Raw genomic sequence first — 16,130 nt, forward strand, 5'->3', positions numbered from 1 at the left:
TTTAGAACATCAGATCAAGGAAGCTCAAAACTCGAGACCCCACCCTATTGGTTCTCTGAATTGCAGAAAGGTTCAGAGCACTAACATTTTATGATAAAAACTTCTCTTGCTAGATTTCCATTGTATTTCTCACTCTTACATTATCTTGGTCCTTACTGAGTAGAGACCAAGTCTGTCTTGTTCAGAATACTGTTCAGGACCTGCGATATTCAACGTTCACTTCACCTACTGTCTTGGCCTCCTCTGCTCTAACCTCATCCCCTCCCCAACCACATCTGCTACTATAGCAAGAGTGGACCTTAAAAATACCCAACTTATTCTTATCTCCATTCTCTTCTCTCCCATCATCCTCTGGTAGTGAGGATACCGATGGAAACTAACCTCACTACAAGGGCCTTGGTGCTTGTGCTCCACTTTTCTCTATCAGCAATTCCTAAGCTCCAGGATACCAAGTACCTTGTTTTCTCTCAATGCCTGGAACTTAGGGAAAAAAAAAAAAATCCCACGTTGAATGATCAAAGGTGCCATACCATGGTATGTTAAATGTTTACTGCATTTAACATACACACATCTGTTTAAGTTATTAAATAAAAGGATTCTAAGCAGTACTTAGCACGAAGCACCTTGACTTTCCCAAGGAAACTCAAAATGCCAACATACAGGAGCTCTTGCTTAGACAATACTTAATGTTTAGGTATGTTATATTTGTTAGTATAGGGGACTCATAGGAGTGTAAGAAACTCTCCACCATAAGGAAAGGTTTTTTTGGGGAAGTATTTTTTTTTAAAGAATGAATAAAACACTTTCTATCAAACATCTTGACAGAGACTTCAAAGTAGCTTTGTGAATGGATTCTACCATTGTCCCCTAATGCAAAGTTTTAAAATTTCATTCATTCATATTTTGCTTTTTTAAATATTTTGTCAGAGAGAGAGAGCGAGGGAGCACAAACAGGGGGAGTGACAGGCAGTCGAAGCAGGCTTCCCACTGAGCAAGAAGCCTGCTGTGGGACTCCATCCCAGCATCCTGGGATCATGACCTGAGCCTAAGGCAGATGCTTAACAGACTGAGCCACCCGGGTATCCCAATGCAAGGTTTTTTTGCACTGCGGCTCTCGACTCATTAGCAGGTCATAAAATTAGAGTCTTGATGAACATTAACAAATTGAAAATATTAGTGTTATAACACATTAAAAGCATTCATTTTGTAAAACGTGCTTCAGAACTGTAAACTTTGTGTATACGGTGATGAGAGTTTCTTACTGGTTGCCATAAAACAAAGTCAGGTAGGTCCTCTGTGAAGTGACCTTTCTGTCTGCTAGGATACTATCACCAAAGCCTCTACCAGGGGGTGGCTACTGTTCGGTCTAAACGTGCATTTGCAATCTTTACCTTGCCATTACAAAAATCCATTATTTTATATCCTTGGTGATCGTCCTTGCCCATTTTGGTAGGGAGGGGATGGGAAACAAATTTTGCCATGCTGCAAATACAACACCCCTTCAAACGCCTGGATGCTTAAAGAAATGCACTGGTGTTAAAAATCACAGTCCTAAAACAGAGTTCAAAGCACACTAAATTTAACTTTTCTTGATGACTCAGGACTTAGTCATCAAGGGTAAATTTTGTTCAGTAGATGTGATCCTCACCTGTCCCTGAAGAGGGAGGGTACTTCTCTTAATAGGGAGGCCTCTTATCCAAGAGGCCCCTTATAAGGGAAGCCAGTTTTCTCACAAGCATGCAGATTCGGATTCAGCAGATCTGGGCTGAGGCCTGAGGTTCTGCATTTCTCGCAAGCTCTTGGGTGATGCTGCTGCTGCTGCTAGAGATCACACTTTTAAGTCCGAGAGAGCCCCAAATGCTGCAGGGATAGCTGGTGAGGTCTTTGGCCAGGACGGCCAGGCCTCATGTCTACCACCGGAACCCACTGGCTCCAAATGCAACTGGGTGGTTCCCACACTTGTTCCCAAGTAGGAAACACTCTAAAATGTCAGATAAGAATGAGTCTAAAAAATACATACAAAAGCAGCACAAACAGATCCTGGGTCTCCATCATGTTAGCTTGTCACTAAACGGATCGACAACTCAGTCTGGCGTTCTCCCAGCCAATGCCGAACGCAGGTGTCCCACTCCACCAGCAGCCCAAGGACAGTGGCCCCAGGTCTCCTCTTCCCAGAGGAGACACTGGCACCCCAGCCAGAGAGTCCCAGCCAGCCAGAGGGCGCAGCACAGGGTACAGGAGCCTGTCTACACGAAGGGCAATCCCCTCCTAGCGACCAGGGATGGTGCTCCCCCTCCCCCACCTCTCCTTCCACTGCTGGTGGCACAGACACAGGATGTGCTGGTGGCACAGACACAGGATAGGATGGAGACAAAGAGGTTTTTTAAAATACTTGACTCAGACCCTTAGCAAATACAGGCAGCAATGTTCTCTTCTTACCACTGATACCTCCAGACTCCCTCCCCCGTACCTCTGTGACCTGTCACGTTTACACAGACTGGTTCCACAAAACACTTTTTAAATGTGCATTTCTTTAATTTTTAAAAATATACACAGGAGAAGCCATGTGTTTTACATAGGAATACACACATTAACAAAGCATTTGTTATAGTTTTCCAAAAACTCTATTATATCAGTCTGAAATTTATAAATTAGGTATATCAGAACTTTTTAAGTCAAAATGAAGTCCCTGAAACTACTTGATATGGTGGACTTTGTCCAAAATCAAATGAACAGAGAATATGAATATGGTTTGTGTTAAATAAGGTTTATTGTTAGCTTTATTGCCTATAGTCTATAAGATGCAACTTTATTGTGCCTTTGCAAACAGGATACATTTCTTAAAAAACTGATCAAAATTTTCCATACATATAGCTCTATATGATAGATTACAGTGCAACACTATTCTTGTTACATAATTATAGAAATACTATAGAACCCAAGAGCACAGCGTAAGCAAAAGAAATACAATCCTGAGCCATCTGAACAAGATGATTTGATGAATCCTTTTAGTGTAAGTTTAGAAAACACGGACGAGGGAAAAAAATACATGCACGCTGCAGTCGTGAGCAAAATACACTAAATGCCTGTTCCTTGCTGGACACAGGAGGGGGGGGAACGGTGAGTCTCGGACACATGCACGCTCACTCACACGCCCGTTTTCTTCTGCTTCCCTCCCATCCCCGTTACATTCACTCCCACCCTTTCCCAAAAGAAAAGATCAGGCACTAAATCCTAGTGAACCCCACATCTGCCTTGCTGGAGAACGTGAAGTGACTGCTGAAGTAAGAGTGTAAGTCCTCGCCCACAACATGAAACAAAGCATGTGCTGTAAGCCCATTCCAGCTGCTGCTGCCTCTTTGGAAGTAAACGAAGCATATGCTCACTACAGCTTAGCACTGTAGAGGGAAACATCTCGAAAACAAATCTTTGTTTTCTCTTCCTATCTCTTGAAGTAAAATCAACAGCGGAAAATTCACCCTAAAACTAATCGCCTCATCTGCTATTAAAATACATTTGTCATTCTATTTTTGGTATCTATTCAATTATAGCTCAGTAAAAACAGTTCATGCAGTTTGTACCTGCTTATGGTAAACACTATTGTACCACCATAAAGCCCACCCCAGCCGGACAGGCGTATGGAGCCCCAAGCCTTCCAAGTATGCTTTCCTTGCCAACATTCCCTCAAGACCACAGCATTCTAGTGTTACCAAGGATAATGTACGTAGAGTTAAGTAATGAAAGGTATTTGGTTTGCGTCTTCACCTTACATATCCTAGTGATGAAATTAACCAAACCATGCCTTCCCTGAAAATAACCTGAGTCTGCTGACTAAGCAAACTGACCAGCTTGACAGTCAGTCCGCTAATCAGAAGTTGAGCTGGAAAACCAGAGGGCTAATGTCTACCAGCAGCTTGTCTTGTGCGAATAACCAAGAGTCCTTGGTTTCTGCAGTATCTGTTGTCCCAAAGGCTGAACCACTGAGGTGGAAATAACTCACAGCATAAAGAATACTGAACAAAACTATAGGCCTGTGGGACTACCTGGAGAGAAAAAGGATCCTCATTCCCCACATAATTTGGTGTGGGGTTTAGTGTCTCTGTATATATCAGCTGCTACAGAAAAATCAAAAGATTAACTTCATACCTTTCTTATTTTCAATTAAATGCTCATACACTCATAAAATACTCATACACCCTATGAATATGAGGTGGCTCTTCTCTTCAACATTTTTTAAAATCAAGAGGCACCAATACCCGTTCATTTATGTATTAGAAGTCTCACATAATCACCACCAAAACAACAGAAATGGTATTTGTGATGATCACATGAAGGAGAAAAAAGACTGAAAGACAAACTTAGCCACTGTCCTTCAGGTTGTACTTGAAAGCACAGGCGCTCTGGCTAAATCAGAATGCAAGGTTCTAATAAGGTTTTATTGGTTTAGCATAGTCCCATGGCCTTCATCCACGACTGATAAATGGAATGGTTCCTAAGGAAGCTGAGGAAACCACTCTGAAACTCTGTTTGCAATGTGTATTATTATAATGAGTCTGACTCTTAAAAAACCTTGGCTCTATCACGACCTTTTGCACACAGAGGCAGGGCATGACAAGGAGCACCCTCCCGCACCGCGGACACACACAGCCTCAGCGACAAGGTCCTGACACCACTCCTGAAGGTGTTTCTAGAGCAGAAAGGACAACATGTTGTATTTCAGCATCTTTGGTTAAGGTCTGGCCTTTTCAAACCCACCTTTCCTTCACATTTTCCCACCAATGTTTTAAGTCCATGCATTCAGTTAAAGGTCACAAGACATAATTTTCATGTTAAGTTGTCAAATCAAGAGTTTCAAATTTCTGGCCCTATCCTGCCGAGTAGACTAAAAGGACCTTACATAAGAAACTCTAAAATCAAACGCTTCAGTTAAAAGCATGCTCTTTTTAAAGTTTCAGGAGCTGCACAGAAAACTGTCAACAGGATTCCCAACACTGGGACATGAACAAAGCAGAGTTCTGGCTTTTGTTTTGGCCTTCAAAGTGGCCTGAGCCGACCATGTGAAGTGTCTGGCCCCCAAAATATTTACCACCAGCCTCTTGTGCGACATCTATGTTGTACAAATCTTACGTGAAGCCTAAATGTTTCGTAAGTGTTAGAGGTGGAAAGGTGAGAATAAGTTGTGAGTTAAGCTAAATCTGGCCCAGTGAGAAAAAAAGTAGTTTAAAAAAAAGGTACTCTGGATTGTAACTCAAAGGGAAATATAGGTCATAAACCAGGTTTACATCCTCAGCCAGAGTTGCCTGGAATTCTCTACCTTCTCTGATGGAGTCCAAGGAGCTTCTCTCTGCTCTCTGCCTTCACTGCTTTAATGGAGAGAGCAGGTTTAGGGAGGGTTCCAAGAGGAAAGCCGAAACACAGAGCTAGAGTCCTGGTGGGGCCAAGACAGAGGTCAGACAGAGCAACACTCTGAGCAGGCCAGCCGCCATTCCCGGCCAACCAACCCCACGCAACGTAGCACTCGGAGGGAGTCTGACCACACAGAGCAGTCAAGCAGGGCTTTCCTGCAGCACCCCTTTCCTTTGAGACAAATCCCTGCTCTCCCAGATATACATTTCAGGACAAACCATGCAGGCCGGTGTATGACTGCACACGCTGACACTTTCGAGGGAACTCAGCACAAAACCTGTTTTCTCCCTCCCTGCAAAAGAAATCAATCTGCAGTTTAAAATTCAAAGTGTTACGGTCCTCTTTCCTTCTGCATTTTCTTCTTTCTTTGTTTTCTCATCAAGTTTTCCTACATTGATGTTTAGTTCCAAGTCAGATGAAATAAAGTTGCAAAATATTTGGTGATGTCCGTATAACATTCTTCTTATAATGAAGTGACTTAACAGGTGTAAGTCAGATGTCCTTTCCATGTAGTTCGTTCATCATACAGAGAAAGACTCTTACACATGGCTATTTCTGGACAGTGCATTAAATGAAGATACCTCACAAGAGAAAAGATCATCATCTGTATCCATTAGAGTAATATACAGATTCACAGCCAATGAGATGATACACTTTGTAGAAGAGAGGCATTGAACAGTATACTATTCAAATACAAAAACAGCAATAAACATATTCTGCACTACAGAAAATATGCTAACTTCTAACTTTAAGGATTTAAAGTAATGAGTCTGGTAACTGCATTTTAGGACTGGAACATGCTTCTTTCCTTCCAGATACACAATGTTTGATGCTGGTGCACATATATACACACACAAACAACACTGTGTCTGCGATGATATACAAATGAAACAGACAGCCAAGTCCTGAAGGCAGATTTCAGAGAATAGGGCTACCAAGACCAAGAGAGCAAATATTAACTTAAGAACACCTCTAACTTCAGAATTTCATTTTATTGAACACACTTTTAAAACAAGCACCTCTTGGCAATAAAAGCAAAGAAACAATAGTACCCCTTCCACTCTGTTCTAGTGGAAGACTTCTCACACCAACCTGCTAAATTCACGATGGAATTTGAAACAGGCAGCCCGCTGGGGCTACAAGCAGAGCTCAAATGCAGGTCTGCTGACTTCTCGGTGAGAGCTGGAGCAGAGGAAAACATCAAAAAGCAAATTGGGAATCTATCACAGCTTTCTTCCTTAAGCAAAAAAAATGCAAATTAGTTTTATAACCACAATTCAATTTTTCAAACTTTTTCTGTAGAATTTTCATTTAATTATGTATACATAACAGGAAGTAAAACTTTTTCACAAACATTCTCAAACCTTACAATTATCAAGAAATGACAAAAGTAAAAGCAGGAGAAATATTAAACACATGGCAGGGAGGTTGATTTCTGTTTCTGCTCTTAAAAAGTAAAAAAATCACCATATAATTAAGTACAAAAACCTGCATTGAATGACAACTGCTGGTGTATTTACTTGATCAAAAATGAAGACCAAGAATATAATAAAGCCCTATGATAATATTCATCTGGAGCACTCCCCTCAGTGTGTGTACACTAAAATGTTGGCAAAGTTTCTGGAGCATTAGCTTATATAAACACGGGAGTCCTCAGTTAGCTGCATTAAATGGAACGTTCTCTTCTGAAATGCGCCACAATTCAGTTTCACTTACAAATTGCAAATTAAAGTTATTTCTTCAGAAAAATATCTGTTTGGCATCTCCTGGACTCTGTTCCATCGGACAATATGGACATTTTAATCTAAAGACAAGAAAGAAAATACTGAATCAAGGAACAGGATCAGTACCGAGCATTCAATTTTCATCTACAGAATATCTCTTAACAATTACTTACACACACACACACACATACACACACACGCACAAATCTGTATCTTGTTCTGAGGGTTAACTATGTTTTCCCCTAATATAACAGCCAAACTCTGAAGGGTCACAAATAAACACCAATCAAGCCAGACACTAAACTGAAGGCTCCTCTTTAGTAGATATTAGTGAAAACTGTTTTGTAAACAAGACAAAGACAATGGTTTTGAAAACTGCTTTTGTGGTTTTAAAAGTCAATCCAATTCTTCCCCTCCAGAGTTCAGTTTCTTCCTGTCTTTACAGGAATTTCAAATGTACTGGTGACACAAGGCAGTCAAGTGCAGCAAATGTGACCCAAGCTGTGGCGTCAACAAGGCACGGAGCCTGTGGAGGGCATGCACAGAGTGGCATACTCCAGGCCCATCCGGCTGCACCAGAAGGGCTGCTGCACGGTCTGGGAAGGGCACAGGGAGCTTCGGTACATGCCAGGACCTTCTTTAAAAAAAAAGACCTTACCATACCAGGTCTGAAATGAACTCCAATGAAAAAATGTTCAAACTACCTAAGCTAGAAATAGGCTTTTGAGACTTTTTATTTTTTTTTAATAAGGTGTGCCCATTATGGGTATAAAACTTATAAATGCATATACTCTTCTAATTAGCAATTCCAATTCTACAGTTTACATATCACATGTAGATAAAATATTTCACTTTATAACAACAGAAGTTAAAGTTTCATTGGTAAGGAATTATCACATTTCCATACAATAGTCTACACTGCAGGTAAAAAACAATGGGGGCTCTCACTGTAGCATTAAAAGACCTCCAAGATACACCATCAAGTAGAAAAAGCAAAGTTTAGAACCATATATGGTGTTACATTTCATGTAAAGGCAGGGGAGCAACGACAATGTACTGCCTACCCCAAAAGTTAAGATTAAAAAACATGCTTGTAAATCTAATCATCAAATTTATGAACAAATAAAAAGACAAAAAAAAAAAAATCAGATACAACCTCCCACTAAGTTCCAGAAGAAAAATATTTTTAACCAACATTTAAAAAGTCAGACACTTACTTGCTACCATTAAACATTTTATTCAGAGCATCTCTTGATATAATATGACCACAGACCAATTTCATGGGTGGATTGTTATCTGTTGTTTGCTGACGAAGAATGGGACAGGCAAATATAGAGTGATACCAGCACTTTTTACCAAGGTCCACTTCAATCTTAAAAACAGTAAAAAACCTCAAGTTATATTTCAGAAAACATGTTAATATGCACTGGGCAGCAAAAACATCAGTCTACTCATCTAAATTTAACTTTTTAAGCACTCTTACCTCAAAGAAGGGTAGTTTTAGGGATCCAAGTTTTACTTCATAATCTTAATTAACCTTCAAAATTATTTATAACACTACTTTTCAAACCAAATGCTCATGTTTGAGGAGTCAAAGGGAAGGCAATGCTCTAGAAGTTAAACACTCTTGAAAACATGGCAGGATATACCCTAAGAGAAAACCCCACCAGAAACCCTGTTTTGTAGCACACTTAGCTAGGTGATAAAAATTCAGTGTAATAGTAATTCCTTTAAAGGCAGACTAGACAAGGTTTACTTTTGTGTAAACTTCAGATCTGAGTTTCTCATGTTTTGTGTTTAATGGTCCAGAGAAACCAGTTGAAACAAGAACTCGAAGCTCAAGTTCAGGAAGACCTTTCACAATCTGTCCTTCAGAGCCCATGGCAAGTGTATCAATTATTTCCCTTCACAGTGAACAAAACAAACAAAAGCTCTATAAATGTCAGTTCTTTGTTTCCTTTCCTTCTTAAAATGGTTGTATCAATATAAAGTCTATAACCCAGACTCTTTCAAGAAAGCTGACAAAGTGTAACAGAATAATCCTGAGAAAAAAATGGCCAGATCATCACCCCCTCATTGCCTTACTACCCTGACACATAGGCTTCATAGGCGAATTCAGATTTCAGTACGCTCCATGCCAGTGCCAAATGTTAGAGATGCCCATAATGTAGCTGGGAAAACGCCAGACTTGCAGGCACCTGCTTCAGCAAAGCAAGTGAAGGCTCAAGTCCTTCTCACTTGTTCAAACGAGCAGCCATGAAGCACGGGTACTGCCAGTATCCTGCCCACACCCAGCACTGGGAATGCACCTGTGTCTTCAATCAAAACAGATCTTCAACGAGAAGCTGGGGCAACCAAATGACAGTTACCAGCTGGAAGGTAACTGCAGATAAACCTGTGCACAGGTGTGGCAGAAAAGAAGCAAAAAACCCAATGCATATATAGTCTATTAGGATCTCTGACACAAGCACGACAGGCATGAGAATTCTAGGCAGAGTTTCAGTGCCTACTGTCAGAGGTCTGGTGGAAACTCACATGCAGTGACCTTTGTCACTCCGTGCCATGACTACTACGGCAGCAAAACTGGAGTACCTACTAATGTGTCCCATGTTATCCTAAGCATATCAATGTTATCTCTAGTCTTTAATAGTCCCATAAAGAGAAGGATGGTCCCCATTTTAAAGATGGACCAACTACTGTTAAGAGAAGTAGTAGAGCTGGCAAGTGATCCGAGCTGATGTTTAAAATCATGATCTGTTCCATGAGCAGCAGTGGACACACAGCACAGGAAGGCCACTGATGACTGCAGGTGTCCCACGGATAACCTTTAACAGCTATGTTCTATTTTAATAAATACAAATCCATAATCTCACAAATATCAATGCCTAAGACAAAACTAAATTGAACCAACTGACCTCACTGCTTTTATATTTTAAAAGAATCCCAGTGTAAGTGGTCTGTCCACTACACTGGAAAACGTATTTGCAAGCTACAGTGTACACTCCCCCAACACACGGGAGGTCTTCCTTCCTGTGCGTGCACTGCCACTCTAAGTCAACATTTTATTATTTTTTTCCCAAGTCAGAATTTTAAAAAAAGCAAACTCAGTGCTTCCAAAATGTACTGGCTTCCCATTTCTATTGTTTAATCATGTCTACACATAAACGAATCCTGGCTGAACGACTACAATGCTGCTCTCTGGTTAAAAGGCAAAACAAGCATTTTAAACTCTTACTTAACATTTAAGTCCTTCTAATGGCAGGAGAAAATAAACAACCGATAGAAGTGTAACTCACGGGCAATTCATCTTTCTGGTTCCAAACTCCAGTGCACTGCCTCTGTTCAATCACAGCTTTGATATTAATTAAAGCCGGCAGCGCCACACAACCTGCTGAGAAACTGGGAGAGCAGAAGAGGACGTGTCAGTGCCAGGCCAGGTGGCAGACAGCCTGGTCCCAGGAAATGTCAGTTCCTCTAGACTCCATGTGCCGAGGGCCCTGGCCATTAGACAGGGCATAGGGCCCTCTGCTTTGCTGAATTAGCACCCCCAAAAAAGCTTTACATTTTACAAAACCACCAGATTCAACAGGCTCTGCTTATCAGTCATGAATGACTTTCTTTTTCTTTTTTTTTTTTTTTTAAGATTTTATTTATTTATTTGACAGACAGAGATCACAAGTAGGCAGAGAGGCAGGCAGAGGCAGGGGAAGACGGAAAGCAGGCTCCCTGCTGAGCAGAGAGCCTGACGCAGGGCTCGATCCCAGGACCCAGGGATCATGACCTGAGCCGAAGGGCAGAGGCATTAACCCACTGAGCTACCCAGGTGCCCCATGAATGACTTTCTGACACTGTTTTTGCACACAGACTAGGATAGCCCTGTCCACGGCAGAAGTGCTCATTTCTCAGATCTGGAAGCACTGGCAGACAACTCTCAGCGGAGCCCCTCTTCAGGACCATCGTCACTTGAGGCAAGCCACCCGACCACGGTCGCATGTGATGGCTGCACCGCGTGAGGACACACAAGCCCAGCTCTGTTGCCCCAACTGGGGATAATTCCACAGGCCCACCATAGCTCCAGAGCTCTCCAGGGAGGGGCATCACAGTTAAACTTACCCTCTGCCCAATCCTGCTGCTTTTATTTTCCCACCGGAGCCGATCCTAAACCCCTGCACGTCAGTCTCCACCACGGCACAATCTGTTCCCCCCAGGACCTGGCCTGCGGCTGGTCACACAGTGTAATTAACTGCCTCAGTGTCCCCTGTGCTCAGGTGGAATAGCTGGTGGGACGCAGATTGCACCTTACCCATCTCTGGAGCCCACATGATACTTGGTACATAGCAGGGATTTGAAAACACTTGAGGAATTAAATAAATAGGAGAGAGCTAAAGAAGTTATTTTCTTAAAACAGGCTCATAAACTTCTTGGCTTCAGGACCCACTTACATGCTTTGATATTAAGAATCTTCAAAAGACACTTGTTTTTGTGGGTTATAACTACCGTTATTATATTAGGAATTATAATCAAGAAATTTTCAAAATATCAATTCATTTAAAATAATATATTACATGTTTTAAGTAACATTCTTACCCCCCCCAAAACTTCTATATTTTCCAAACCAAAAATAAATTTGTTAGAAGACTGGCACTGCTTTACATTTTTAACAAATCTCTTTAATGCCTAGCTTGATAGAAGACAGATGGATTCCTATCTCTTCTGCAATCTGCTGCAGTGTGCTCTTTCGATTGAAGTAAACGGGAAAGGAAAATCTAGCTTTAAACAGATATATGGTAATTTAATTGCCTTTCGGATAATTGTGATATTTCCCCTTTAATGCCACACCAAAACTCAACAAGGAAGAGTTTCTTAAGTTTAGTTGCAAAGTGGAATCTGAATCCTTATCATCGAATCTTTCTGTACCTTGCCACATAAAACTCCAATTGGCTGTCTCATACTGTGAATGAATCTTCTACTCATGCAAGACTTTGTAAGATCTCAGTGAATTAAGATTTTCTAAGTGTTAACACATTTCATTATACAATATCCAAAAACTCAAATTCATAATATCACCAATTCCATCAGCAAAGCTGTCAAACCCACAGTGGCAGGTACAAGTTTCCCAAAATTTCTTTTGTAGCTTAAACTCATGAATTTAAAAGATACAGAAAAACAGTTGCTTTCCTTGACACGATTCTCTTCCTACATGTGGAAAAATATCTGCCAAAAACCCAAGTGTAATTAACCCTAGTTTATCTTTTAGTGATTCTTTCAAGTAAGAACTCTTACATTAAAAAAAAAAAAAAAAAAAGCAAAACTAGTTTATTGGCTCATAAAACTCAAAAAAACATACCGGTGTTTTCTTTCTTTTAAAGATTTTTTTTTTTCCAAGATTTTATTTATTCACTTGATAGATAGAGATCACATGTAGGCAGAGAGGCAGGCGGCGGGGGCCGGGGGGCGTGGGCAGGGAAGCAGGCTCCCACTGAGCAGAAAGCCCTATGTGGGGCTCGATCCCAAGACCAAGGGATCATGACCTGAGCTGAAGGCAGAGTCTTTAACCCACTGAGTCACCCAGGTGCCGCATATACAGGTGTTTTCTAAGACAAGCATGATACTTTGGCTTGAAGGGCTTTATGGTAACTTCCCACTTTGTAACACGGACTATAATAAATAAATAAAATCTTAAAAAAAAAAAAAAAGATGTGTACTTAAAGGTCAGAATGTAATAAAACCAATCATTTTTTAAAGAACAGTGTTAAGTAAAGCTAGTGTGTCTTCAACTGCAAGTGTGTGGCAGAGTACAATGCGTGAGAGATACAGTGAGTCCTTCCGGACTTTGGGACCACTGCACTGATCTGGCTAAGGTGCAAGCAGTTCAAACCACTATTATTTCTGCATCATCTTTGCAAATGTCAACACAGTGGAAAAGGATGTCAGGGACAACCAGAGGTTCAGGGATCACACTGCTCTGAAACTGTTTCCCTGCCAACTGTGATGATCTCTTGAAATACCAACTGTACTCTTCCTCAGAAAGACAAATGTTCTCTTCAGGTTTAACATCAAGAACTAGACAAGAAATTAACGAAAACCAACACAAAGCAATGCGTATTCCAAGAGCATGACCAATCTGCATACCTGACGCTGAGCGGGGACTCCACCGAGAGCCCCAGGAGGGCGCAGGCATCCCGTGTGAAGATGTCGCAGATGTCAGCCCACTGGTTTGCATCAAGTAGGTGAACATACGGTGAGTTCTCAATCCCTTGTCTCAGGTACACAAGGCTTCCCATCAAAACCTGAATGTCTACGCAAGAACAGCAGCAATTTGTAAGTGCGAATGATCACACCTGAAATGGGGGCTGGCTTGGGGGTAGGAGCCTGAGAAAGGCAAACTTCCCCCAACTGACAGAGCCTAAATCACTAATGATGTCTTTTTAAAATTCTCATCCTTAAGCTGGGTTTCTCCCTTCAATGAGAGAAAGGGGACGAAAACAAAGCACTAAATATGAACCTCAAGTTACTTTATTGTTTTTTCTTTTTTTTTTTAAGATTTTATTTATTTACTTGACAGAGAGTGAGAGAGCACAAGCAGGCAGAGCAGCAGAGAGACAGGGACAAGCAGGCTCCCAATTGAGCAGGGAGCCTGTTGCGGAGCTCAATCCCAGGACCCCGGGATCATAACCTAAGCTGAAGGCAGTTGCTTAACCAACTGAGCCACCCAGGCGCCCCTCAAGTTACTTTATTTTTATACAGAGCACAGTATAACTACCATTGTGTAGAGCAGTAAAATTGATAAAACTCATAAAGTAGGCCACACTGATCTCTGGCCATAGAACTGGTCAGACCAGTATTCTCACACCGGCACTCAGTGTCACTGGTGCCACCCTGGTGCACCCTCAGACACTTTGTGGGGCAGTAACAGCAACATGGGGGGTGACTCTGCTCTTTCTCATATCTCTTACAGATGGAATCCCAAAAATGCAATGTCTCTTTTATCCAAGAGGCATCAATGTTTTACTTTTTTTTTGTTCTAGGTCCCCCATCAGACCTTTTTCCAAAGTGATTATCATCTACAATTGTTTCAGTTCATTAGCAAATACCTATCACATCTCCTTAAAATAAACTTAAATCCCAGTAGTGGCTATAGGTCTATTCCAAATATCAAAAACATTCAGGGTCCCTGGGTGGCTCAGTCTGACTCGATTTCAGCTCAGGTCTCGATCTCAGGGTTTTGAGCTCTACAAAGCTCTCAGGGTTGGGCTCTACATCCAAACAAACAAAAAAACAAATATCAAAAACATCTGACTGCAGACTCACCTTTCTGATGATTTAGAGCAAATGGCTGAAAATTTTTAGCGTATTGTAATGCTTCTCGCTGATTTGTAGTTCCACCCATTAATAAGCTAATAAAATACAGTCTGTGTAGTTTAAATTCCAAGGAGCTGTTTTGGGCTATAAGCATCTCTCGGTTTGAAACTGCCCATCTAAAGAAAAAGCAGAAAAGATTTTAATGCAATTAAGAGCATAGGCAAGTGTTAAAAACTCTTTGAAACCTAGCAATACAATAAAAGGGTTTGGTCTGCCATCTTGTGGAAATCAGTGGTAATTATCAACCCCCCCCCCGCCCCCGCCCAGAAACTTGTAAAGAAAATAAACAGAACTACACCCAAAGAGGCACTTCAGCCAGCAAAATCAAGAAAAAAAATATTAAGTCAGATGACAATTACATATTTAGTAAGGTTTTACACGAAGACAAAACTGACTCTGATGAGTCACATGGCATTTTTGGCACTATACAAGGGCACACTTTGAAGCAGGTGTTAGCCATGAGATTCACTACTACTCAATTGCCCATATCCACTACTCTTTTCCTGTTAAACCTGGCATAGTGATAAATGGATCACAAGACTCTGAATGGGAACCATCTATTTTTAGATTTTTGTTGGGTGCAACATTTTGTGCTACACTTTGAGATTAAAAACAGCAAACACTGGTATTTGCCTCAAGGTGCTTTCAGTCCAGATTTTTGCTTTCAGGCACATAAAACTACATATATATGTGCCAAAATGATTTGTACCAACAGTGCTAATGAGGGAAAGAACAATGTTCCATTCTGAATGATCTAAAGTACAGGAACTCGGGCCTCTATAGTTGGGATAACCAATCTTGAGCTGGGACTACCACTCCAGGTGGGCGCTAGAGCAGAAATGTACCCCAGGCCAGCTGTTAAAATCAACTTTGCAACCAAGTGGTAAGGAAACATGACTTTATTTCTGTAAACATACTAAGCTCTTATTATCATATTCTCCTTTAATCTGACCTTTAGTTGGACAAACAGTCCCCACCTAACCCATTTCATCAAGGATCGTTGGAACCTGTCTTGGTATGAATATAAACTTGGAGTAGCTTTCTACAAATGACGAAAGTACAATGTCTCAGGCTATTCATAATGGATCAGCCGGCTGGGATTGGACCTCACAGAGCTGTACTTTTACAAGATCCTACCCTAAGGGCTGCACATGCAACATGAATATTCTGATCAACTTGTGGATGTATCCACATCTTAGAGTCCAATCATGAAGCTTTTCCAACCTAAAAAAGTGATTGTTAAAAAGATTCATCACCTGGACTTTGGAAATATTTATTTAAATATAAGTAAGGCTTGAATCGTTACCCAGCACTAACACAAACACAGTCAAGCTGGAACACCAACTCTGGGGTAAATCTTGCCAACAACAACAAGGTACTTTGGGCAGCAATCTTTCATGAATGCCCAACATCAACCATCAGTACCAAAGGTACTGTGTTAGTTTGTCAGGCAACTTCTTGACTTCCAGTTCCAAGGAGTACGTTTATTTATTTATTTTTAATTTAATTCCAGTACAGTTAACATACAGTGTTATACTAGTTTCATGTGTACAGTGTAATGATTCAGCAATCCCACATCACCTGGTGCTCATCTTGACAAGAGCCCTCCTCAATCCCCATCACTTAGTTCACCCACCC

The 16,130-nt window shown here is 41.1% G+C and overlaps 1 protein-coding gene across 4 annotated transcripts in view; it reads right to left on the minus strand.

Annotated features, from left to right (window-relative positions):
* Positions 1–2,514: 2,514 nt before the first annotated feature.
* The window catches only part of RMND5A (required for meiotic nuclear division 5 homolog A), a 63,480-nt gene continuing 49,864 nt past the window's right edge, over positions 2,515–16,130 (minus strand). The window contains exons 5-10 of one of the 4 annotated variants that reach the window (XM_082743498.1): positions 14,442–14,608; positions 13,263–13,428; positions 10,427–10,529; positions 8,348–8,502; positions 7,123–7,210; positions 2,515–6,588 (exon numbers count right to left, since the gene is read on the minus strand). In XM_082743498.1, coding sequence (XP_082599624.1) covers positions 7,147–7,210; positions 8,348–8,502; positions 10,427–10,529; positions 13,263–13,428; positions 14,442–14,608 — 655 coding nt within the window. In that variant the 3' untranslated portion in view covers positions 2,515–6,588; positions 7,123–7,146. Of the gene's footprint in view, positions 7,211–8,347; positions 8,503–10,426; positions 10,530–13,262; positions 13,429–14,441; positions 14,609–16,130 lie in introns of all 4 variants that reach the window. The other 3 variants (XM_082743497.1, XM_082743496.1, XM_082743495.1) reach the window with 3 other exon arrangements.

This window comes from Mustela nivalis, assembly GCF_964662115.1.
Source record: "Mustela nivalis genome assembly, chromosome: 8".
Classification (NCBI taxonomy): domain Eukaryota; kingdom Metazoa; phylum Chordata; class Mammalia; order Carnivora; family Mustelidae; genus Mustela; species Mustela nivalis.